Consider the following 26,551-nt stretch of genomic DNA (forward strand, 5'->3'; position numbering starts at 1 on the left):
CAAGACCTAGTTGAAGTTACTTCCTCTGGGAAGCCCTCCAGGATTACTCCGTCTTTCTTCAGTGCTTCCAGCATCTTTTTCTGGTAACTCTGCTACAACTCTTAGCAAACACATTATTTTTGGCTGCTTCCACTCCCTGATCCACTTCCTTCCTCCAACTTAGGTCTTGAGCTATTGGAAGGGAGGAACTACCTATCATCTGTGTAACTCTGGGCGGTTTACTACTCACTCAGCCTCAGTTTCCTCATCTGTGAACTGGGGCTGACAGTACCTCAATGAGAAAAAATAATGTAGGTAAGGCACTAGAACTTACTGGCTGTCTCTAGATCTATCACAGTGGGTCTTGGCAAATGCGGAGGGAATGAATGGCCGCTCCCTGGGAGGGTAAGGAAAATAAGGCTAATAAGCCTTTGTTGGGCACTTTCCACATGTCAGGAAGGCACTGTGTTCAGAGCTTAACACCCACTATCTCCTTTAAGACTTTTAACAATCCTTTAAGGAAGAGAGTATTATTACCTCCATTTTACAGATACGGAAACTGAGGCTTCAGCAGTGGAGGACCCTGCTGAAGGATGCCCAGCTAGCAGGAGCTGGAATTCACGTTGGGTCAATGTGGAATGAATGAATCACTTGGGCGTGGGGGGAGGTGGGAGGACAAATAACCTGTATTTTATAATCATATAGTTTTAGAGCTGGAAACTCTCAGGTGACTTAGTCCAGGGGTTCTTAATTTGGGATCCGTGAGTGGGGAGACTGATGGGTTCCAAGTCAAACAGATAAGGCCCCCACCCCCGGCCCTTGCCCAGTGGTTTCTGACCCCTCTGCCTCCTGCCAGTCCTTGCATCCACGCAAGTCCTGGAGTCACCCAGCTTGTTCTTGCTTGGTACTGCTGGTATGTCAGTGTGATGGAGACTCCCAAAGGCTCCACAGTTGCTGGGGGTGTCCTTATCCCCATGCAGGGCAGGATCGGGAGCAGACGGGTGCAACCTTTTCCTCTCCCCTTGGACATGTCGGGAAAAGGGGAAGGCAAATGGAACAGGGGAGAGAGGTCAGACCGTGGAGGCAGACACACTGGGCTTCTAAGAACCACAAAGATAAGAACAGTAACAAAGGCTAGCATTTATTGAACACCTATTATGTGCCAGGCACTGTCCTAACCACTTGACGCATACGAACCCTTTTTAGCCTCACAACTCTTCGAGGTAGGTTCTGTTATTAACCCCATTTGACAGATGAGGAAACTGAGGCCCAGAGAAGTGAAGTGACTTGCCCCAGGCCAGGCAGCTGGTCAGTGCCAGAGGCTCCGCCATTCACTGGCCAGGGGCCCTGGGACCGGTCACAGCCACTTCTCTGGGGTCCTTTCCCCTTCTGTTCCGTGCAGGACCCCACCTCACGGTTTCTCTGACGACTGAGCTGGTCTCTGTACAGCGTCCCAGCACACAGTAGGTGCTTAGTAAATGAACAGCCTTCCTTCCTCTTAACTCCGATGGGGGAAACCTGAGGCGGGGGCATCTCAGCGGCGTGCTCGCTCCAGCAGTCTCCCCCAGGCCAGGATGGAGTAACCCGCCCCTTCCCGACTCGGCCGCGCCACCCCCATCTGCCCCTCTGACCCCCAGAGTCACGCCGTGCCCGGCTCGCCTCAGTTGGAATGACGTCGGTCCGAATCCCGCAGCTCCGGGCTGCACAGCTGCGCCCCCGGCGGAGGGGGAGTCGGGGGTCCGCCCCTCGCGAGCTCCCCCTCCGTCCGGCCGCCGAGGGAGGGGGACGGGAGGGCGGGGCAGGGGGCCCGCGGGGGAGACGCGCGGTCCCGGGGCCCCGGCGGGCGCAGGGCGCGGGGCTAGGAGGCCTGGGCCTCGTCGTCCCCGCGGTGGCCGGCGTAGAGCGCGGCCAGGGGCCGGAAGCGCGGCCCCCAGCCGCTGAGATAGGCGAAGTCCTGCTCGGAGCCCGACGAGCCGCTGTGCAGCGAGCTGAGCGAGGCGGCCGGCGAGTCCGCGCCCTCGAAGGCGTAGGTCTGGAAGGCGTCGTAGGGCGGCACCGACAGGTCCGCGTCCGCCAGCGCCACCTTGCGGCTGATGAAGTCCCTGAACACCGAGAAGTCCGGCTCGGGGCTCGGCGGCCCCTGCGGCAGCGAGTGGCGCTCGGAGGGCAGGTGGGCCTGCGGGGGGCTGCCCGCGCCGCCTCCCGCGCCGCCTCCCGCGCCCCCGCCCGCGCCGCCGCCCGCGCCCCCGCCCGCGCCGCCGCCCGCGCCCCCGCCCGCGCCCCCGCCCGCGCCGCCTCCCGCGCCCCCGCCCGCGCCGCCGCCCCCGTCGCCGCCCTTGAGCTCGCCGAAGTCGTAGAGGCTCCGCAGCGCCGACATGTCGTAGGCTTCCGTGTCCTGCTCGCCGCCGCCTTCGTCGTTGTATTTGATGACGTTGTCCCGCATGTCCTCATCCTCGTCCGAGCTCAGGTGGCTCTTGTGGTGGCGCCTGAGGGTGAGGATCAGCAGCACCAGCACTGCGAGGGGGACAGAGGGGGCGACTGAGGGCCGAGCCCCTCCCAGGGCGTTAGGAGGAGCCTCTACCCCGTCTCCTCCCGCCTTCTGCCAGCAGAGTGGGCCCAGCCTCAGCACTCCTACAGATTTCTTAGAATTCTGTTTTTTTTTTTTTTTTAAAAAAAGCCGTTCTTACAGTCAGAACTGAGCTCAGTGTCTGGAGAGGTAGTGAGCTACCCATCTCGGGAGGTATGCAAATCAAGGCTAGATTACCTCTGGGGTGGAGGTAGCCAACGGGAGAGCAGTGTTAAAGGTTTTCCTGGGTGTGGAGGCCCGAGGTCTCCCTTCTCAGCTCTATGAAGAGATACATTCTCTGAGGACTCTAGATGTTGGGGGTGTGAAGCAGGCAGCTGAGAAACAGATGGAGCTGGGGAGGGGATGTGAAAGATGTCCTTCACTCTGACCTCCCTTTCACCGTCACCCTCCTCTGTCCACACCAGAGGTCCTGAGCTCCTCCTACTCAGCCCTTTGGTTCTCAGGTCAAGGTCTGCAGGAACCCTGAGAGCCGCCGGCCAGGTACCCTCCAAGATCCCCCAGGAAGGGGCTCCTTCCTCTTATCATACTGGTTTTCAAAGTGCGGCCCCTGGGCAAAAGCAGCATCCCCTGGGAGCTTGTTAGAAATGCAGATCCTTGGATCCTGCCACTAATCTTGTGGCAGTGGACGGGGATGTGTGTTTTAACAAGACCCCCAGACAGGAAGAGGCAGCTCAAGTTTGAAAGTCACAGCTCTGCCACAGACCAGACCTTGCTGTTTTACCACGTCTGTCTCCACCCCAAAACGCAAACCCTAAGCTACCCTTGAGGACCTGGGAAATGTTCCCCTGGCTTGGTGCCTGGCATGCAGTGAGCACTTGAAGCATGCTTGTTGAATGAATGAATGACTGAAGGAAGAGTTGGACGGAGACATGGATAAGTGAATGAATGATTGTCCCCTCCTGGCTTTCCTCACTTGATTTCTAGGACTCCACACTCTCCTCCTCCTCCTCCTCCCACTTCACTGAACACCCATTCTCCATCTTCTAAGCATCTTCTCCTTGCCTTTCTTAATTCAGATGTCCTAGGACTCAGACCCTGGTTCTGTATCCATGCTCCCTCTCTTGGAGCTCTCCTTCAGTCTTATTACAGCTTTAAAAGTTCCGTTTAGAAACTGACAATTCCCATATCTCAGCCTCCAGCCTGGACCTCTTCCCTGAAATCTAGATCGTACATTCCATTTCCTACTCAACGTGTCCTCTTGTTGACCAAGAAAGTCTCAAATTTAACATGTTCAAAGTGAAATACTAATTTTTTCCCCTTTCCCACCCTTAGTCTCCCCTTTCTCAGTGTTAGCATCCCCAACTTTTCAATTACTTGGAGCTTTTAGGTCTCTTCTGTTGACTGCTAAATCTCAGGGTCTAGCACATAGGAGGGACTCGATGGATGTATAGGTAAATGATGATGGATGGCTAGACAGACAGATGGACAGACATGTACCAGGTACTGTGCGGGGCACTGGATTCTTTTTGCTCCTTCAAACAGCTCCAGTGGCCAGAGCTGGCTGCAAGGGCCATGGGGCAGGGCATCTGCTCACCACCTAACAAGGTAGCTTGTGATAGGGAAGAGCACAGGAGCTGGGGACAGGCCCGGAGGGAGGCCACAGGGAAGGAAGGTGTCAGGAGAGAATGGAAAGATGGATGGATGGCTTTCGGAGCAGAGGCTGGGAGCTATGGAGGGGGATGCCCACGGGAGCAGATGGTGAGGTTTGTGGGCGGCGGGCGACAGATGTGCCAGGCCTGATCAGCGATTCCGCCTGTCACCTTTAGAGCACTGATGTGCACTTTCTTCGTTTGTGGGCAATTAGGCAGAAATTTGTTTGCATTGCCTCGGAAAATGAAACCGCTGTAAAGTGCACCCTCTGGAAAAAGGGTTTCTGAGCCATGAGCTGGGATGGGGAGAGAAAGCAGGGGCTCCCAACTAGGAGGAGCCTGCCCAGGGCCCTTCAGGGGCCTGAGGAGGTACAGCCTGGCCATGGGCAGGTCCTCAGAGGGTGGACAGAGGCCATGCGCGTTCTAGGCAGCGAGGGCGGGGGAGGCAGCTGACATCTCCCAGGGAGCACAGCAAAGCTGGAATCTACACTTGGACCTCCCTTGAGCTCCTCGAGCTTTGGCCTCAGCGCCCTTCTGTACTTGGGTGGCCATAGCTGTGACAGGTGGCATATGGCCACTCAAATCCAGGTTAGCTTTTGAAACTTGACCTCTTCACTGGGGACACTTTGGGGTTCAGATGGCTGCTAGTGGGGTGGTACCAGTGTGGATTTTGCCCCCCATCCCCCCACCACCAATGACTTGAGATTTTGCTTTCAGTTTAGATTCATAGCAGGTGGTAGTTAGAGGAGCAGAGCACACAGACTGAGAAGACCTAATATCAAATCCGAAGGCTATCTAGTACCCTTATACCAGCCACCTAACCTCTCAGAGCCTCAGTGTTTTCATCTGAAAAATGGGATAATATGCCTGGCCATACAGTTGTGAGGTTCACAATAGCCCTTTTACTAAAAGTCCTACGTAGAGAATAAAAAAGAATTTTTAAAAATATGATTGGTTTTTAAAAATAAGGGCGGGGTTTGGGCTGTGCAGGGGGTGGCCCACGGTGAACTCGGTCCTGGAATTTGTGGCGGGGCCGCTCTGCTCTTAGAAGACTCCTCATGGGGACTGCGTGTTAGAGCTTGGAGATGGTTCCACCAGCCCATCCTCACGTGGAGAGGGAAGCTGAGGCCCCATGCGGGCTGGTTAGGAAGGAAACCCAGGAGCCCAGGATGGGGGTCAATCAGGCAGGGGTGGGTGGCTCTCGAGGGACTCACCGACCAGGATGAGAACGCAGACCAAGAGGGCGATGAGGGCGCCGGGGCTGAGGGAGGCAGCCATAACAAAGGCCGTGGTGTTGCACGACTGGATGGCACCAGAGCTGTCGCAGCCACAGATGCGGATGGTGAGCGTGCCCGTGCTGCTCAGCGTGGGCGGCCCGCTGTCCACTACCAGGATGGGCAGGAAGAACACATCCTGCTCCTGCCGGTTGAAACCCACGTGCTGCGTGTGCACTGCAGCGGTGTTGTCTGTTCCAGAAGAAGGGGGTGCAGTGTGACTTGGGGCCCGGGGTCAGCATCCTTGTCCTAGCCACCTCCTGATTGCACCCCAAGATTTGCCTCCCTATGCTCCAAACTACAGCCTCCCAGTGGACTCATGGGTCTCTTGTCTGATCTCCCAAAATTCTGCACCAGCTGCCTCCAAATTGTGCCCTCAGCTGTCCGAAGATCCTGTCTCCACGTAGCCCACAACTCTGTCCTCAGCCATCCCAAGATTCTGTTCTCAGCTATTCTAAGACTGTCCTCAGCTGTGCCAAGCTCCCCAGCTATTCCAAGATTCTGTCCCCAGCTAGGCCAGGGTCCTGTCCCTGGCTATGTCAGGTTTTTTTTTTTTTTTTTTTTCTTTTTTTTGCCATTTGTCTCAACAGCCTGTTTTTGTTCGAGATTCCACCCCAGCTTCCCAGCGTATTCTGACCTTACAAGTCCTAGGGTCCTTGGGTTATGGTTTGTTGGGCCCTGACAAGTCCTGGATTATCAGAAGGGACTGGAAATGCTGGCTGGCATCTGCCTTTGGCTGTGGAATCTTTCTGTCCTTCATATCCCAAGGCCAGTTGAGAGTCCTGGAGCCTGACAAGGAGTCTCTGCCTAAGAGGCTGAGCCTAGAGGGCTAGGGGTGTGGTGAGGGGCCTGATGAGGGGCTCTGGAGCATCGAGGTCTCCTTACCCACATCTTTCTTTTTCACACAGGCGGCCAGAGAGGACAGTGAACAAACACAATGGAACTCATGGCACTGATTCAGCCTGTCACTGGGGAAGCCAGGCAGGACGCAGGGGGATGGTGGCTGCGTTGGAGCACAGGCTGAGGTGACAGGTGGCACCCCCTTCTCCGCCCTTCCTACCTCCTTCACACCTGTTCTGTAGGAGTCAGGCCACCTGACCCTCTGTCATTCTGATGGCCCCTCTCAGTTCTGCACACAGGGGTACGAAGTGCCCAGAGCTCCGAAGGCTGCCGTCCGCCCTTCACAGCCAACTCTGCCAAGGGGGGCCCTGCCTTCCTGCTGGGGACCTCCAGTCCTCCTCCTCCCCTCGGTCTTCAGTCTGGTCTCTCTAATCTGAGAGCCAGACCTGAGCGATCTGTTGGCAGCCTGGATTCCTTGCCCTGCTTCATGGCCCCAGTTAACCCAGCCCCTTCCCTAGCTGCCCCCAATTCAGTGCCCCAGATCTGGCCTTTCTCATCATGGACGCCATGTAAGAGAAGGGGCCCTGGGAGCGTCTGACTCGTGGGCTTTGGCAATCTTGGAAGTGGACTGCAGGTCCAGAGGCAGCATGACTGGCCACGAGCTGGAGACTGCCCATGAGGTGTTGGGCACATGAGGATTCATTCCATCAGCCTGTCTCCTTTTATACACATTTGAGAATTGCCACTAAAATGTTGAAAAATAATGCAAGTCTGTCATTTACTAGCGTGGGAAACCCACTGACCTGCTGCTTCTTCTTCTCCTTCTTTTTTTTTTTTTTTTTTTTTGAGGCAGAGTCTCACTGTGTCACCCAGGCTGGAGTGCAGTGGCATGATCTCGGACAACCTCTGCCTCCTAAGTTCAAGGGATTCTCCTGCCTCAGCCTCCTGAGTAGCTGGGACTAAAGGTGCCTGCCACCACACCCAGCTAATTTTTGTATTTTTAGTAGAGACAGGGTTTCACCATGTCGGCCAAGCTGGTCTCAAACTCCTGACCTTGTGATCTGCCCACCTTGGCCTCCCAAAATGCGGGGATTACAGGCATGAGCCACCGTGCCCGGCCCCACTGAGCTTCGCTAAGCTTCAGTTTACCCATCTGTAAACTCAGAAAGGGTATCACGCAGGTGTGAGAATTAAATGGTATAATTCACACATAACCCTTAGAAAAGTTCCCAGCCCAAAGAAATGCTTAATAAATGCTGGTTAAAATTTTTTCGGACTCCGCCCCCATCTTCCCCATCCTGCACCCGCTGCTGGCTCCCTGTCTAGGCCGCCCTGCCTTTGCTCGTAAAGTTCCCGATATCTGGAACACCCTCTTCACCTTCCTGCCTGGGCAAATTCCTCATCCGTCATGCTCTAGCTAAATGTCACCTCCTTTCTTGTGGCCTCCTTTCTCCGCTTCCCTGGGAAGGAAGGATTTATGGCTCCCCCCTCCCTGCTCTGACTACGCAGGTGCCTGCACAGCTCTGTTCCAGCACTTGTCACGTTGTGTTAAGTTAGTGTGCGCCTGTTTCTCCAGTGCATGGCTGGCCAGGGCTGGCACGGAGCCAGTCTTCAAGAGCAATCCTTGAATGAACCACAGCTTTTGGGAGAACTGATGGTCTTGGGTCACCTCCTCAGGTCACTGCTGCCACCCTGTCCCCAGAGCTTACACGGGGTGGTCACACTGAATGACAGCTCTGGTGGCCATCCCAGTGAAACAGAAGCAATTGAGGCAGAATCTTGGGCTCGCTGGGTTGGAAAGCTTTGTGAACTTGGCAAGGTTGAGCCAAGTTCGACAGTTCAAACTAGCGACATTCAGGCTTGAACTCTAGCTCTCCTGCTAAGGGCGCATCAACCCCGCTGGATTGAAAAATCTGCCTTCCACTGGGGAAGAAAGAAGGCTGGAGGGCAAGATGGGGAAAGAGGGAATGGCATGGGACCCATTTGCATGTATATTTTTTATGCATCAAGGACTCTCTGCATATTTTAAATGCATAGTAATGCTTAATCCTCACAACCCATTAGGAGTTGTGGCATCATTCCCATTTTGTATATATGGAAATTGTGGCTCAGAGACGAGTGACTTGTCTGAATTTTTCCAGTGAAAGCACTCTTCCTTTCTTCCATCCATCCATCCAACAAATCTTTTTTTTTTTTTTCTTGAGACACGGTCTTGCTCTGTCACCCAGGCTGGAGTGCAGTGGTGTGGCCTCAGCTCACTGTGACCTCCACCTCCCAGGCTCAATCAATCCTCCCACCTTAGGTTCCTGAGCAGCCAGGACTACAGGTGCATACCACCATGTGCACCTAATTAAAAAAAAAAAATCTAAAAGTTTTTTCTGATGTACTGACGAGGTCTCATTATATTGTCTAGGCTGGTCTCAAACTCCTGGGCTCCTCTTGCCTTGGCCTCCCAAAGTGCTGGGATTACAGGTGTGAGCCACCATGCCTGGCCTCCATCCAACAAATCTTTATTAACTACTATGTGCTAGGTACCATGCTATTCACTGTGAGAAAACAATAGAGAGCTAAGCCAGCTCACAGCTGGTCCTGGATCAGAGCTCATATTTCAATGTGAGAAACAATGCTAATCAGATAAGCCCCCAATTTAGTCTACAATTACAAACCATGGTGAGTGCTGTGAAGGAAGAATATAGGAAGAGCACATAGCAGAGGACCTGAGCCAGCTGAGGAGGTTGGGGAGAGCTTCTTGGAAGAAGTGATATGATTCCTGAGCCTGAACGATGATTGTAGGGAGAGGGAACAGTACATGCAAAGGCCCTGGGGCTGGAAGAAGCATAACACATTCAGGGACACTCAGGCCTTTGTGGCTGGAGGGATGAGGGTAATAGCTATGATGAGTCAAGATGAGGCTGGGGGAGGAGGCCGGTGCTCACTGTGGGAAGCCTGGGAGGCTGTGGTAAGGAATTTGGGTCATTTTCTTTTTCTTTCTTTCTTTCCTTTCTTCTTTCCTTTCTTTCCTTTCTTTCCTTTCCTTCCTTTCCTTCCTTTCCTTCCTTTCCTTCCTTTCCTTCCTTTCCTTCCTTTCCTTCTTTCCTTCTTTCCTTCTTTCCTTCTTTCTTTCTTTCTTTCTTTCTTTCTTTCTTTCTTTCTTTCTTTCTTTCTTTCTTTCTTTCTTTCTTTCTTTCTTTCTTGAGACAGAATCTAGCTCTGTTGCCCAGGGTGGAGTGCAGTGGCGCAATCTCGGCTCACTGCAACCTCTACCGTGGGTTCAAGCAATTCTCCTGCCTCAGTCTCTGGAATTGCTGGGATTATAGGCGTCTGACACCACGCCCAGCTAATTTTTGTACTTTTTAGCAGAGACTAGGTTTTAGCATGTTGCCCAGGCTGGTCTCAAACTCCTGGCCCCAAGTGATCTGCCCGCCTTGGCCTCCTAAAGTGCTGGGATTATAGGTGTGAGCCACCACTCCTGGCCAGAATTTGGGTAATTTTCTTAAAAGCAACAGGAGGTCATTGATTGATGGGTTTTAAGCAAAGAAGTGATCTAGTGACAAACCCGTTCATTCAAGAGCAAGTAGGAATTGAGCACCATCTCTCTATCAGGACTATTCGAGCCGCTGGGAATACTGCAATGGATGAGACGGATGTAGTCCCTGTCCTTGCTGGGCGTGTGTTCTAGTTGAGGGAGCTTATCATCTAAAATGCAGGAGCTGATGTGGAAGAACAGCCAGGAAGCTCTCGTGTGTTTTAGGTGTGCGATAACAGTAGTAGTGGAGGCACAGAGAAGTAGGAAGATTTGAGAAATGAGCGGCTGGCTCCGGCTCAGCCTCGGATTGCCAAGCAAGAACAGGGATGTTTGTCTCTCAGGGTTGCTGTCTCGGGCCGTGGGACCATATGTTCTGGGAACTCTGGTCCCCACCACTCCTCCACCCCATGAAGGGGAATCCCCAGGCATCATCACTGAATGTATCAAGCTGCCCTCCTAGGCAGCAGCTGGCTTCTGCTGGGGAAGCCGCTGGCCACCCCAGCCCCCTACCCCACCCTTCTAGGTGGGATCTGTGCCCAGTGCTGCATCCATCCATCTGGCCTGACATACATCAGTGTCAATCCCTGGCTGCAAAGGCAATATTTATAAATCACGTTTCCAAACTGGCTACACATTTGTACAAAGAAACAGATGGGTTGGGGTAGCCGTTTGTCACCTAGGATATTTATACAGTGAGGAGGAGGGGGCTTGGCAAGTGGTGGGAAGGGGCTGAGGGACTGGAGGAGGAGGAATTCCACGGCTGCTGTGACCTCAGCCTGCTGCTGCCACCTTGTCCCCGGAGCTTACACCAGGTGGCACTCTGGATGGCAGGTCTGGTGGCCCCCCCCCCAGCTAAACAAAAGCAATTGAGGCAGAATCTTGGGCCCCTTGGGTTGGAAAGCCTTGTGAACTCGGCAGAGTTGAGCCAAGGCTAGCTGTGTTTCCTGTGACCAGCTCAGGATACTACTGGAATAACGAGTAGGCAGGAATGTACCGGTTGTTAAAATATTGAAATACTTCCAAAAAAGGTTTAAATCGCTGTTGACTCTGAGCCTCCCAAGTCCCTCCCTGCTGCCTCAGCCTTTCCCCCTGGCATCCTCCCAACTTTGACACAATCAAGCCACGAAGGAGTTAGTGCCTGGCAAGGCAGGGTTTCCGGGGTCCTGTTCCGGGTTTTGGCCAGCGTCCTTTCTGATTGGCTAGCTGAACTGTACTGGTTGTTAAATATGTTATTATTTTTCATTATTTATTTTTATTGATTGATTGACTGAGACAAGGTCACACTCTGTCTCCCAGGCTGGAGTGCAGTGGTGCAATCGTGCTCAATGGAGCCTCAAACTCCTAGCCTCAAGCGATCCTCCTGCCTCAGCCTCCTGAGTAGCTGGGACTACAGGTGTGCACCACCACACCCAGCTAATTAATTTTTTTTTTTAAGAGATGGGTTTTCACTGTGTTGCTCAGGCTATTCTCAAACTCCTGGTCTCAAGGGATCCTCCTGCCTTGGCCTCCCAGAGTGCTGGGGTTATAAGCATGAGCCTTAGATATTTTTAACAGGACTCCCAGGGATACAGATAGGTCTGGCTTCAGAGGCCACTAAGGCCTCTTGTATTGGGGTGTGGGTGTGTAAAGGCCCTGAGAAGGATCCCAGACCTGTTCCAAGGCCAGAAGGACACCACGTGATCTGGCCTCCTCGCTGATCACATCTCTCAGTCCTGTCTCTTACTCACGCTAACCCTGCATGTGTCCTCCATTCCTAGACTGTCCCAGTCCTGCCCATCGCAGGGCCTTTGCACTTTCTGTTTCTTCACTGGGATGGTCATTTTCTCTCATATCCTTTAGATCCCTCGGAGAGGCTTTCCCAGCCTACCGTATTTAAGAAGCCACCATGCCCAGCCCCTGCTTTACTTTTCACTGTTTCATCAAACACATTTTATCAAACACCTACTATGCGCCAAGCCCTGCTCTAGGTACCCAGGGTTGAACAAAGTCAAGTCCAGACCCTTGTGTAGATTGCTCACCTTAGCCACCTATCATCCCAACATACTTTTTCATTTGCGTAATTTCTGTGTCACCTCACTAGAATATGGACCAGGTTTTGTTGTATTTGCTGTTGGATTGCCAGGACCCAGAGCAGACCCTGACACAGAGGCTTTGTATCTCAATAATTGCTCAGTAAATAATTGCTGAATGTAGAAATTGACATTTCTAGGTATTAACACTATATCTTGGTGGCCCTTATCTTGTTGGGGCTACCTAGCTGCTCAAGGCAGAAGGTGTTATCATCCCATTCTAGATGATGAAACTGAGGCTTAGAGAGGAACAGGTGCCCCAGCACTTTGGGAGGCCAAGGCGGGTGGATCACCTGAAGTCAGGAGTTCGAGACCAGCCTGGCCAACATGGTGAAGCCCTGTCTCTACTAAAAATACAAAAATTAGCCGGGGATGGTGGTGTGTGCCTGTAACCCCAGCTACTCCGGAGAATGAGGCAGGAGAATCTTTTGACCAAGGGAGGTGGAGGTTGCAGTGAGCTGAGATCGAGCCACTGCACTCCAGCCTGGGCGACAGAATGAGAGGCTGTCTCAAAAAAAAAAAAACCTCCAAAAAAACAAAAACAACAACAACATAAAAAAACCCCGAGAGGACCAGGTGCTTGCTAGGGTTGTATAGAGCACCCTTCGCTGAGCCTGGTCTCTTATTTCCAGTCTGGTGACTGCCCCTTCCCTCAGTCTGTTCCTTAAAGGTTCAAATGTGAACATCATGAGGAACTCATGAGAGCCAGAAGAGGGGAATCTCACAGTGGACTCAGGCGGGGTGGGGCAGTTTGCTTTCCAGGTAGTGTGCTTAGGCAGGAGGCACGCTGGACCTGAGATGGGAGTGCATTGAATCCTACCCACACCACCGAGGCCCTCTGTGACCCTGGGCAGGGCCCTTTCCCTCTTAGAGTTTCAGTTTCATCACCTGCAAAATGGGGACAGGGGTCAGAAAACTACCTCACTGGCTGTGAGGATGCAGAGAGAAATGTGAGTGGGTCTGGTGTGGTGTCTCATGCCTGTAATCCCAGCTCTTTGGGAGGCCAAGGTAGGAGGATTGTTTGAGCCCAGGAGCTCGAAACCAGCCTGGACAACACAGCAAGACCCCATTTCTACAAAAAATAAAAAAATCAGCCAGGTATGATGGTGTGCACCTGTAGTGCCAGCTACTCTGGAGGCTGACGCAGGAGGACTGTTTGACCCTAGGAGTTCAAGGCTGCAGTGAGCTACGATTGCAGCGCTGCACTGCTGCCTGGTGACAAAGCGAGACCTTGTTTTAAGAACAATTCCACAAACCAGAAAAGGAATGTGAGTGGAATAAAGCAGTTTTTAAACTGCATCGTGGGCTGGGCACAGTGGCTCACATCTGTAATCTCAGCACTTTGGGAGGCGAAGGCAGGCCAATAGCTTGAGCCTGGGAGTTCAAGACTAGTCTGGGCAATACAGCAAAAATCCAGTCTCTACAAAAAATACAAAAATTAGCTGGGCATGGTGGCACATGCTTGTAGTCCCAGCTACTTGGAAGGCTGAGGTAGGAGGATTGCTTGTGCCCGGGAGGTGGATGTGGCAGCGGGCCGCTGCACTCCAGCCTGGGTGACAGAGGGAGACCCTGTCTCAAAAAAAAAAAAAAAAAAAAAAAAAAAATCAAATAAAAAATCATAACCCTTCAGGGTGGGGGTGCACGTGGCTTAGCTCAGTCTTCACTCAGAACGGGGGCTCTTTCCACCCTGGACTCTGGCAAAATCACTCCTCATTTATTCCTGTCTATGTCTTCCCATCTGCCATTTCTCATCTTTGGGACGCCCTCCTCCACTCCACCAGCCCACACCCTGCTTGTGTTTGGCCAGTGGGCTGGGTAGCAGCTCCAGCTTGGCCCAGACTTTCCATGTGATCTTAGATCCAACACAGGCCCTGTGGATGCGTCCATCCCTCTGTCTATAATACAGGAACAGGGCAGGGAGACTGTGCCCCTCCCTCCTTGCATCCTAGGATTTGGAGGCTCACCTTGGATGTCAAGCAGAGAGAAATGAGGGTTGCTGGGAGCTTCAGGCACCAGGCGGAAATAGAAGCGGTGCCCGCCTTGGGGCTCATCTCTGTCCACCACGCTGATGGTCTGGATGAGCTGAGGGGTGAGAAGGGGGATAGGGGGCTAGTGGTGAGGCTGACACCAGTCTGGGCCCAGGTAAGAGGGTGCTGCTGGCCAGTCCTGGAGGCAATCCCCAGCCCCAGCCACATAGGGGTACCTGGCCTGGCTTGGCATCCTCGCATACAGCTGCCTCGTAGGGTGTGGCCAGTTCTGGGGGATTGTCGTTCACATCCAGGATTCGGATCCTCAGGGATGCCCGGGATAGCTGGGCATGATTGTCTGCAATGAGAGCACAGGAGCAGGGGAGAGGCATCAAGAGTGAGAACTAGATAACCTCCTGTCTACTGCGAGGACAGCAGTGGGCAGTGGGCTCACACTGAGAGATTTGTGGGTTAACCAAGTTGGTACAAGCACCGGAACTGGGAACATTCGGGGATAAGTTGGTAATCATCCTTGTGACCATCACCACCATTACCATCAGCCTTGGCACCATGGGTATTACCACTACAAGCCTCACCAGCACAGTCGCCAGTAGCACCCATTGCTGTCACCAACAGCATCACCACTGTCAGCATCAACACCACCATCACTGTCTCCACGATGGCTGCCTTTGCCGTCACCACCACTGTTACTATTACCATTGCCATCATTAAGCCATTACCAATACCACCGTTAGCATTATCATCAGTGCGTCTACCAGCATAACTATCAGTACCACCATCACCATCCTGACAGTGCTGCCATCACCATTGCCATCGCTACCACCACCATCAGGTCATCAGGTCATCACCATCACTGGCATCACCATTAGAATTAGCACCACCACCACCAGAACCACATCCTCTAGTACTACACTCATCATCTGTACCGCAAAGAATACTAACGCCATCACCATCACCACCCTCACCACTGCCACCAACCCCATCACCATCACCAATATCACCATCACCATCATCATCACCAATACCACCACCATCTCTTCCATAGTCACCACAACCATTACCAGCTCACCTGTTACCACTATCATCCCGTCGTAATCACCAATATCACCATCACATCCCTGGCCCCCAACAACACTGTCATTACCACTGCCACCCCCCTCCGCCCCACCACCACAGAGCACACAGCATGCACGTGGAGCAGATACAACCATTATTTGGAGTATCCAGGCAGAAATCCTGTGGTTTGGTACAATTTCTATCACCATATTGCAAAGGAGAAACTAAAACATGGGATGCTTTCGAGACATGGGTCAGCTGGCAACTAAACTCCAAAACCTCTCTTTTCTCAAGACCTGATCCTAAAAGCGCCAGACAAGTCCAAGGAGGTAGATCTTGGCCAGCAAAACTATGATGTTCTCACCCCTCCAAGTTGGGATGTCTTCAAGGTCATGGTCCCTGTCATATTTATCTCTGGGTTACCAGCAGTATGGGATATGCTACAGGTCAATTCGAAGACATTAATATTTGCTGAATGAATAAATGAATGAATGAATGAATGAAGCCTGGAAGGACTGAGACTGCAGGAGGCTTGAATTCCAGGCATGGCTGTGTCCCTGACCCAGTGTTTGGTTTTGGGTAAGACCCTGCCTTCTCTGACATCAGTTTCCACACCTGGAAAATGAACAGAGGGCATAGTGATTATGAGCAATGCTGGGTAGTTCTGATTCCAGCTCTGCCGCTTTATGTCTGTATAATCTGAGCCATGTAATTTGACCTCTATGTGCCTCAATTTTCTCACTTGCAAAGTGGGTCTAATATTGACCCATTTATGCCTAGTGTTCCATTATTGGAACACTGAGCATGTGGAAGTTATTTATATCCTACTGCTCAAAGTCATCGCTCAAGGTCTGATTGCAAAAATTCAAAAAATTGCAACCTCAGGCATAAATGGGTTAATAGCTGGGTGAAGAGACAGATTGAGTTAATATCTGCAGGGCATTTAAAACTGTGTGTACAACACACAGCAAGTGCTGCATGAGCGTTTGTAAATAAACAGACATCCTCAAAGGGTCTTATCAGCCATGACATTAAATAACTCTAGGATGTAGAATACTTTATCCCAGCCTGTCCTGTCTGAACAGTGCCCTGAATGTTGGTACTTTCTAACCCCCGACCAGCCCAGACCTCTCAGTGCTCTCTGATGCCCCATCCTCTGCTATCTTGGCCCAAAGTACATTACTGACACGTTCCACCTGCCAGCGACCTCAGTGACATCTCCTGGGGGAGGAAACGACACCTCACTTCCAAGCAGGGACTTGGAAGATGGGTATCTCTGGCTGGGCTGGCAGGGAGCTCTCTTAGGGACAGCCTGAAAGCTTCCAAGCATCCAGGCTCCCCATGAGTTTCCTGGGGAGTGGGACTAGTCGATTGCCTCCTGCTGTGAACCTGGGGTCCGCTGTGTGCTGACGGCAGCTGCTCACATGTTGATAAAGAGAGAAACAGAGATAGGAGGGCGGGTGCAGCCGCCTCCTGGGGGGCAGGTCAGGAAAAGGAAGGGGCTGAGTTCTTAATTAACTGAGACCCCAGCTTCTCTCTGGAGTTCCTCTTAGCCAGGGGCACATTATCTTCTCAGCTCACCCAGATCTGCCACTCCAGTGATTAGAGGGGGCTTTTCCAGGGCGAGAGATGGGAGTCGTGACTGGGAATGCCGGGTGAACCGTTATTTTTAAGAGTGCGTTGCCGGAGAATTTCAACAGACAGACGGCGGGTGGTTTTGGGAGGAGGGAGGTGAGGCCCACAGCCAGGAACAGGCGCCTCTCTCCTGGAAGAGGCAGAAGGAGAGTAGAGGGGGCGGCCAGGGCCTAGTGTCCCTGCAGGGCACTTTCCCCTGCAGTGGAGGGTGGTGGGGCTGTAGCGGCTGGAGGGAGAGACAGGGTCCTACGGGCCATGTCGAAGGTAGAGCAGGAGGGACTGCTGAGTGGGTGATCCCTCCCGGAGTGCTGGTCTCACTGCGGATGAGATCCCTATTATAGCACCCTTTGCTTTGGGCTATGCTGGGCCTCTCCTACCTCTTCTTGTAAAATGTCACAGGTCACCTTGTGGGAAAGCCCTAATGTGCTTGGCATGAGTGAAAGTCTCAGACCTAAGAGGTGGGGCAGTTGAGTGACCTCTAAATTGCCGAAGTTGCTGTCTGCAGATCTTATTCTAGGAACTCCTGAATTTGGGGCTAGCCTGGAAGCTCAGAGCTCATGGGCTGGCCCCAGAGCAGCACCCATTGCCACTGCCATTGCCATTGTGGCAGTGTGTCTCCAGCATGACTACATTACAATCACCTGGGAAGCCTTTAAACAACACCGACACCCACAGCTTGCTCATGGATTTTTTTTTTTTTAACAGTTCCAGGGGATCCACCTGTAGCAAGGTTTGTAAACCACCACCCTAGGGTGACTGGGAGGTGGGGGACCCAGCCTGGCTGGCTTCCTCCAAACCCCTCCTATCGCAGTTAGTATCACTTATAAGAATAAAAATAATCCTATTTTTGCCACCTTAAATGTTTCTAAGATGAAACAAGGAATCCATCAGTTGATTAAGCTTGACCTCCTGTGCAGGATTTTCCATTTCACAACACCCTCTCTTTTTATGACCTCATGTCATCTTTGAAATAACCCTTGAAGAAGGCCTTCTTAATCCCACTTTCTGGATGAGGAAACTGAGGCCCACGGAGGGGCAAGGGTTTTCCTCACAGCCCTAGGTGAGTCAGCAGCAGAGCTGGGGCTGGGTCCGAAGCCTCCCGACTCCACATTCACCGCTTGGTCCTGATACGACATCAGGGGCCCTCCTGCTGCCTGAGCATCTGTCCATTCAGTGACAGCTGTGGCTTAGACCTGGGCCCAAGCGGCTCTTACACAATGGCCAGTGGCAGGTGCCCCCTCCAAGGACTGGGTCCCCCACAGCCCTCCCCTCTTGGCTTTTCAGTTCAGCTGACTGACATGCAAATTAGTTTAATTATTTCTTCTTCTAAAATAAATTATATTTTGCAGTAGCTGCAATATGTTGTGTCAGGCAAAATTACATTCAATATTTTTAAACTAATTGATGCAGCCTTGAGGAAGGCTGATTGACAGCCCGGGGCTGAGCAGGCCTGCAGCCTTAACCGATTCCTAAATTAAAATTACACGTGCTTTGGCCCGGTGCTTCCTCCTTGAGCTGCCTCACCATTAATCCGGGGAGGTGGCAGGTGAAGCCCCGGGGGGGGTCTGAGAGGCCTGAGGAGGCTGGGCGGCTCAGGGTGCCTCAGGGAGAGCCCACGCTCGGGACAGGAGAACTGCTGTGGAGTGGGGCAGGTCTCTGGCCTCCGCTGGGCCTCAGAGTTTCTTCTGTGTAATGGACGGGGGATTGGACCAGACAATCTGGACCTGAGACCTGTGCTTTTTGCTGACAGTTGTGGATCAAGCATCTCCTTTGTACCAAGGACACAGCAGTCAATGACAGCATGGTCTCGGTCTGGTGGCAGGGACGGAGATTACTCCAGACTGTGAAGAGCTGAGGGAAAAAAAAGTTCAGGAGCTGTGAGAGCTTGGAGCAGGGGGTCTTGGCTGGTGGGAGGCAGGATGTTTTTCCTGGACTAAGTGACATTTCTGCTGAGTCCTGCCGAGTCCTGACTGGGAAGTAATTGTGCAAGGGGGGCGGGAAAGGAAAGATTGTCTCAGGTAGTGGGATTGGCACATGTGAAGGCCCTGGGGCGGGAGGGGAGGCTGTGGATAACGACACTCTGAATCTCTTCCAAGGAGGATCCCAGCCGCTAGTACAGTGACTCATCTGACATCCGACCCATCTGAGTGAGCGAGGGGACAGGGCTAGGGGCCGGTGGGAAGGGAAGAGGAGACGGGGCCTGGCCTGGTGCCCCTGCTAGGGCACTCCTAGGAATGTGCTCCTCCCTGGAAGAACGGCAACAAACGCATATTAAGCACCTGCCAAAGACCAGGGTCTGGGCGGCACTGTTTCATCCTGCCAACCATGCTGGGAGGCAGAGACTGGTATTGTTGCTGTTTCACTGATGAGGAAACAAAGTCAGAGCGGCGGCCCAAGGTCTCATAGGAGCTGGGACTCAAACCTGGCCTGGTTTAAAGGGGGATTTTTAAACCACCTTTCATGTCTTTAGGTGTCAGAATCCATTTTGCCTTCAAGGCCCCAAACAAATGTCCCTGCTTCCTCCAGGAAGCTTTCCTTGATTGCTCTTGGTTCTGGGTGATCCAAGGATAAGCCCAAGTCCCCCATGCCCACAAGGCCCCCTGTGATCATCCTGCTGCAGCCTCCCTGGCCTTGTCACTACCCCTCTCTCCCTCTTTTGCTCTGCTCCAAGTTCGCTCCTTTACCTCCTTCAGGTCTTTGCCCAGATTTCTTCTCGGAGAGGCCTCCCCTTAAGACCTTATTTCCATTCGCCCTTTGCCATCCTACCAGACCCTGCTTCTCTGCCTTGCTCCTCTTTGTAGCGTTTACCCCGCACTCTCTGTTTTTATTTAACTTGCTCATCCTCTGTCCATCTCCTCCTCTAGAAGGTAAGCAGAAGTTTTGTATACTTTCTTTACTGCTGCATCCACAGTAGCTACTTGCATGGTACATAGTAGGTGCTTAATAAAGACGTCCAGTGAACGGCTTCCAGGGTCTGTGGCATCCCTGACCATGCGCACGCTCCACGAGGGATGCTGGGGAGGTGCAGGGGAGAGACAGAGACCTCACTGGATGAGCTGACTCTGTTGTGTCAGGGATTGGGTCGCCTCCATTTCAGAAGCAGTCTAGTGCTGGGACCCTCTTCCTGCCTCTCTCTCTCTCTCTCGACCAAGGTTTTCTCATCAGTAAAACAAATGGAGTGGGATTCTGTGGTTTTCCTTGGCTGTCACAGAGAAAGAGAAGTGAAGCTGCAGAGTGGGAGTGGGAAGGAGAGTGGGGGGATTGGGAGGGGGAGAGAGGAGAGAGATCAGCTCGAAGAAAGCGCCTTCCCTCTCACTTGCAGTGGTGGGGACCCGGCAGAGCTTGGACCCTTTTCTCACTGTCGCCCCAGCCCCTCCTTCCTCCCCAAGGGAATTAAATTGCATCCAAACACCGGGCTCTGATTAGAGCTGGCCAGCTGGGCAGGAAGATTTATCATCCCAATTACAAGCCCGCCAAGACAAGCAGGCAGGACAGTGAGGCGTATGGGGCGAGCAGATGGGGGTGCTCCAGGGAAGGGGGTGTCAGGGCAGCCAGCAGTGAACTCCTTGCGCTCCCTGCCCTGTCCCCACACCTCTCTAGTGGGAACAGGAGGCTCAGGTGCCCTTCTCTGTCCCTCGAAGGAACTTCAATGATCTATTTGGCTTCCACATGGAGACTGGAAGCTTTGACCTTATTGGGGGGAAGTTTATTTCTCCCAGGGGTTAGGGAGGACTCTCGGTGAAGTAGGGACCCTGAAATTATAACATACCTGAAATTCAAGGGGGAGATGGGGGAAAGTTTCCTTTCCCAGGGGATCAGCTGGTTCCTAACGTTCTGGGCTGTCCTGCTGAGACCCCACAGATAGCACAAAATCTTTGTTCCTGTTGGGCTCCATTAGGTACTCAAGGTGGCGTAGGATCCCAGGAGTCATCCTGTCCAAGAGGAGCCCAGGCCTGATTCACACACCTCTGGTGACAGGGAGCGCACTGCCTCTCAAAGCGGCTGCGTCCATGCCGAGCCGTGACATGTCTGTCTCCTGGACAGCCTCCCTGGAGCTCCCAACCACCTGCCCTGGCCCCCGAGCCCAAAGCTGAGCCTGACATCGTCCCATCTGTTCCCCCGACGCCACGTCTGCCCCTTCCAAGCCACTCTTTCCACAAACCCAAGGAAACATTGGGGACCAAACATCTGATCATGTCACTCTTCTACTCAAAGACCTGTCACCTCCAGGAGATGTCTGGTTCCTCATGGGACATCAAGGCTCTTTCTGTACAGGCCCAGTGAGCTTCTTCACCCTCCCCTTGCCTCACATGCTCCCAACGCCCTCCCGCCCCAGAGCCTGGCCAAACCCAGCCTCTCTGTTCTCAGAATGGGCCTCGGACTTCCAAGTTCCCAGGTCTTTGCACACAGGGGGCTTTCTGCCTGGAGAACCCGAATCCCCTTTCTGCCCAGGGAGAAACTTCCTTGGCCTTTGAAATCCAGCTCAGATGTCCTCTTGGCCAGGTGCTGGTGCTCCCACTTGTAATCCCAGTGCTTTGGTTTGGCAGGCCAAGGTGGGAGGATTGCTTGAGCCCAGGAGTTGGACACCAGCCTGGGTAACATAGTGAGAGCCCCCTTTCTACCAAAACCAAACAAAACACACACACATACAAAACCAAAAATGGATGTCCCCTCCTCTGGGAAGAGTCTTCTGGCCCTTGCTGGTTGGGCTGTCCTACTGAGACCCCACGGATATCACAACATCTTTGTTCTTGTCCGGGTCCGTTAGGTACTTAGGTGGCACAGGCTCCCAGGAGTCATCCAGTCCAAGAGGAGCCCAGGCCTGATTCACACGCCTCTGGTGTACACGGCTGTACAGGCTCACTGGGCCTGTACAGAAAGGGCAAGTCTCTCCCTGGTCCTTAGGAATCACCATGAACTCATGACTTTCACTCTGTGTTGCTTTGGTTTGGGAGGCCAAGGTTGGGGGACCGCTTGAGCCCAGAAGTCTCTCCCACCCCCCTGTGAACTCTCAGGTCAGTGGTCAAGCCTCGTTCATCACCAAGTCCCAGAGCCTGGCCCATGCTGGGGTGGGTGACAAGAGGCCCCAGAAAACACTGGCTGGGGGTACATGGCTGGTGGGTGTGTGCAGGAGAAACTGAGCACTCTCCGCTGCTCAGACTCCCCTGCCACCTTCACTTTCCATCCCTGCACCTCCTCCAGCCTCCTCGGGCCCCCTCTATGGGCCTTCTGAGAGACACAGACTGGGAGTCAGAAAGCCTCACGGGGGACTCCCTTCCTTGGCCTCTGTCTCCCCAGGTACAGTACAGGATGGGTATGCGGCTGAAGTCCATGATCTCTGACATTCCCTCTCCTCTCAGATTCTTTTTCTGACCATTAAGAGCACCTACTGTGTGTCAGGCACACAATAGGCACCTGTGCTAGGCACTTGAGGCACATTATTTCTAATCTTTGGGGGATTTATGTTTTATAGAAAGCATTCAGCACAATGCCTGGCATACTGTAACCTTTAAGTCAACAGAAGCTGCCATTATTATTATTATTTGTTTTTTGAGATGGAGTCTTGGTCTGTCGTCCAGACTAGAGTGCAGTGGCACAATCTGAGCTCCCTGCAACCTCCACCTCCTGGGTTCGAGCCATTCTCTTGCCTCAGCCTCCCAAGTAGCTGGGATTACAGACGCCCACCACCACGCCCGGCTAATTTTTGTATTTTTAATAGAGATGGGATTTTGCCATGTTGGCCAGGCTGGTCTCAAACTTCTGACCTCAGGTGATCCACCCACCTCAGCCTCCCAAAGTGCTGGGATTACAAGTGTGAGTCACCGTGCCCGGCTGGAAGCTGCTATTATTAATAGTTATCATTGTCACAGCCATCCAGTAAAGTAGGTATGATTGTTACCATTTTATAGATGAGAAAACCAAGGTGACAAGATGGAGAGTGACCTGTCCAGGCCCACCCAACTGGGAATCACGTGACTAGAAGCAGTTCTTCCCCATCATGCATTCCTGTTTTTCCATCTGGGCAGGCAAGCCTGTTCATTTGTCCATTCAGTAGATGCACGTGCCTGCTGTGTGCCTAGCCTGTGTGAGTGCTGCAGGAATAGACTAGACCCTGCCCTCATGGAAGACACATTTTCCCAGGGAAGAGCGATCTTCGCTGAATACTCACACCGATGCATCTATAAATCATAACATGTGCTCTGTGGCATGCAGGGAAAAGCAGGGTGCTGTGAGACGTGACTTGGCCTGGGGTGACCCAGATGGGGAAGCTTCTGGCGAGTCTGGTTAACCCTTTGCTGTCCCGGACATCTAGCTATGACCCCTCCGGATCAGCTTAGGGCTGGGTGACTCCTGAGAGTATGGCTGGATGACCCCCTGGCACTCCCCCCTCCCAGTGTTGGCTTTCCAAGTCTCCCCTAGACCCCCCCCCCAGTCTCTTTGAAGACTGTCCCTTTACAACTGCCCTTTCCACCGAAGGATTCAGACACAAATTGTACTTTAAATTCAATATCAGTCATTAATATTTCATGATTACAAAACGTTAAAGATAATGTCAGTGGAAGGAGCGTCTGCATGGGCAGAATGGATGACTCAGAAGTTCGGGGAGAGGGGAGCCGGCATACTAAGTGGCTCGGGAGTCTTTGAGGTAATCCAGTGTGACAGGCGGCGGCTCCCGGCTGAGTGCAACATTCTCCGAGGTGCTCACCAAGCACCGCCGCTGTGTATAAATATTTCCCCTCTGATTCATGTCATCTCATGTTTGTTACGCCCGGGAGCAGGTGGGGCCGCTGTGACCCTCTGAGCTTCCCTTCTGTTTTTGAGGAAGCCACATGGACGCCCTGGCGGGAGGGCACGGGGCTGGACGGGCAGAGCCGGTGGCCATGCACCCGGGGCTCCTGCTGGCTCCTGGGAGGCGGGAGGTCTGGGGTCGAGCCTGCCCCTGCCTGTACTTGCTCTGTGATCTTGGTGCCATCCCTGTTCTTCCCTGAGCCTCTGTTTCCTCATCTGTAAATGGGGATAATAAGTTTGTCCTCATCTCATGGAGATGGTGAAAAGGAAGAGTGGGTCCATTATTTGTGACAGCTCTTTTTATTTTTTATTTTTGTGACAGAGTCTTGCTCTGTTGCCCAGGCTGGAGCTCGGGGGCATGATCTTGACTCACTGCAACCTCTGCCTTTAGGTTCAAGCGCTTCTCATGCCTCAGCCTCCCCAGTAACTGGGACTGCAGGCGTGTGCCACCATGCCCAGCTAATTTTTGTATTTTTTAGTAGACATGGGGTTTTGCCATGTTGGCCAGGCTGGTCTCAAACTCCTGAACTCAAGTGATCGGACCATCTTGGCCTCCCAAAGTACTGAGATTCCAGGTGTGAGCCACCATGCCTGGCCTGTGAGAGCTCTTGATCTTGTGCCAGCACCAGGGAAACTGGACTGGAGGGGCAGCTGAGGAGAGCCGGCCTCTGGAGTCAGGCAGGCTGGGGATGGGACTCGACAAATGACTTCGCCGTGCTGAGTCAGTTTCCTCACCCACACAGTGAAGATGACAGTAGAATGGACACCCCTTAGGGATGAAGATTTCATGAGCTCATCACAAGAAAGGGCCCGGAACAGAGTTAAGACCGACAGATACCATCAACTGCGCACTTACTGAGCACCAACCACTAGGCTAAGTTCTTCCCATGAGCTATGCTGTTTAATCCTCCCACCACCTCTGTGAAGCCAAACCATTCCTTTTCCCATTAATTAATATCCTGGGTGAGGAGTGGGCAGGGGTTGGGGATCGCAGCGCAGAGAAGGGGGGTCTCAAGCTCAGTGGCTAGTCTTTTCCTTTCAGGGATACATCTCCTTCCCCATGGTCAGTTACTGGAGTTGATGGATGGGACAGGGGTGGGGCTCAGAGAGCAGAGAGAACCCGGAAAAGGGAGGCCACAGCATGTCACGAGGACCAAGCATGCCTGGTCGGAATCCCAGCTTTGCCAGTGCATATCTTTGGCAAGGAAGTTTCCTAACTCTCCGAGCCTCGATTTTCCCATCAGGAAAATGGGTGCTGATCATGCTACTGATCATAATTCAATAAAGTATGTGCTAGAAAGCATCTATCCCAGAATATATATTAAGTAAAAATTGTAAAATGTTTGTGGAGTACCCCTCCCCCGATTCTCTCTCCTGTGAAATGGCAGTCTTACAGGCTTCATATGCTATTCTAGCTGCTTTCTGAAAGAGACCCACTGGGTAGAAGCACAATGCTTAACCCGAGAGGATATTGCCGCTGGCAGTGGGACATTGGTCCAGTGACAGGTTGGTGGTGTGCGTCGGGGTGGGGGGGTCGTGTATTTGTGGGTAGGGAGAGGAGGCATTCCTGCCCAGCAGCCAGGCCAGTCCTCCCTGGCTTCCTCTGCAGACCAAAGCCTCAGTTGCTACCTAGGGAGCAGGTTTGAGGAGGCAAGAAGCGGGGGCTCTCTTCCCCCAAGTCCAGCCGCCACTTCCTCTCCAGCCACCTTTGTTATCTTCCTTTCATGCAGTGGAGGAGTGGATTCAAAGCCTCCAGAGCAGCAGGCACTGAGGTTTGAGCCAGCTTTAGATTTCCTTTTAAACTGCAGTTGAAAGAGACGAAGGGAACTTCAGCCTAGGGACTTCCTCGGCCCCAGAATGGGCCAGTGGGGCCTGGGAAATGGGGGTCGGCAGCTAGGGGAGGAGGAAGAGGGCTGGCAGGAGGAGCTTGGGGCAGGAGGGGCCCGGGGGAGAGAGGCCTGGGTTCCCGATGGGCAGAGGCGTGTTTCAATGTTGCCTGCCCGCATGCAGCTCAGAGAATCAACCATATTCCTGTTGTCATGATTGCTTACTGATGGCTCTGTTGATGCCTGAGACCTTGAGGGCTGACGGGGGCAGAGAAGCTGGGAGAGCAGGTGGAGGCCATGGCAGTGGCAGTGTTGCTCTGGGCATGCAGGAAGCTCGAGGGCACTCCCCTTGCCCCTCTCCCCGTGCTCTCACCCGTGCTCTCAGTTCCTCACCTCCACAGCCTTACTGAGCTGGATGCCATGTCTCAGGGCTCTCCCTCTTTCTCTCTTATCTCACATTTCTCCCTACCTGCAGCAAAGTGACAGTGACACACACACACACACACATTCTTCCAGAAATTCAAGCCGAGCACCTTGGAGTCATCCTTGACCCCACTCCATCCCTCCCCAGCACATCAGCCCATGAGCGGGTCCTACTGGCTCTTTCTTCAGCCTGTGTTCCAAAGCCAGCCACTTCTCACCTCTTCCTTCCCTTCTCTGAAGCTACTGCCCTGGGCCAGGCCATGGTCCTGTCTCTCCAGAACTACTGCTTTCAGCTTCTAGCTAAGCCCCGGCTTCCCCCTCAGGCTCCAGGCTCCTCTCAATGCAGCTGCCAGAGGTACCCTGTCTGAGAACATCCCTCCTGTCCCCAAACCCCTCCAATGACTCCAACTTCATTTGGAGTAAAGTCCAGAAACCCTCCAGTGGCTCTGGCTGACCACGCGGCCCCTCATCGTCCACGCTGGCCTGTTCGCTATTCCTCCAACATGCTTGGCAAATTACACTGCAGGGCCTTTGCACTGGCTGCTCCCCCTGCTTGGGATGCTCTTCGTTTAGATATCAGCATGACTCCCTCCCCTTCTGAGGTCTTTGTTGAAATGTCTTTTCCTCATCTCTTAGATATTCCCCTAAGAGAAGCAATGCCCCCCTCCTCCCGGTTCCTTTTCCCAGCTTCCTTCTCTCCTTGTTTCTTCTTAGCACTGAACATCACCTGACATGCTACGTCCCTGCTTTCTCTGTTGATCGTTTTGTTCTCCCTACGAGGACAGGAGTTTTTTTTTTTTTGTCTTGTTCAAGGCTGGATCTCCAGCCCCTACAACAGGGCTTGGCATATAGCAGGTGCTCAACAAATGATAAGAAAGCCTAGCTTGAGAACAGCCCTACCCCTTGACTTGAAACCCCGCGGGATCTTTGCTCACACCCGCACCCGTCAGCTTTTGCCCCCACCTTCACC

At 53.0% G+C, this 26,551-nt stretch overlaps 1 protein-coding gene across 3 annotated transcripts in view; it reads right to left on the reverse strand.

The window, feature by feature from the left end:
* Nucleotides 1–1,099: 1,099 nt before the first annotated feature.
* Nucleotides 1,100–26,551, reverse strand: part of CDH22 (cadherin 22) — a 135,737-nt gene continuing 110,285 nt past the window's right edge. For all 3 annotated transcript variants that reach the window (XM_074406594.1, XM_074406595.1, XM_074406596.1), the window contains 4 exons: nt 14,068–14,189; nt 13,829–13,946; nt 5,370–5,621; nt 1,100–2,493 (listed from right to left, as the gene is read on the reverse strand). In XM_074406594.1, the coding sequence (XP_074262695.1) occupies nt 1,838–2,493; nt 5,370–5,621; nt 13,829–13,946; nt 14,068–14,189 (1,148 nt within the window). In that variant the 3' untranslated portion in view covers nt 1,100–1,837. The remainder of the gene's footprint in view (nt 2,494–5,369; nt 5,622–13,828; nt 13,947–14,067; nt 14,190–26,551) is intronic.

The sequence above is a fragment of the Saimiri boliviensis genome, chromosome 9, assembly GCF_048565385.1.
Source record: "Saimiri boliviensis isolate mSaiBol1 chromosome 9, mSaiBol1.pri, whole genome shotgun sequence".
Lineage (NCBI taxonomy): Eukaryota > Metazoa > Chordata > Mammalia > Primates > Cebidae > Saimiri > Saimiri boliviensis.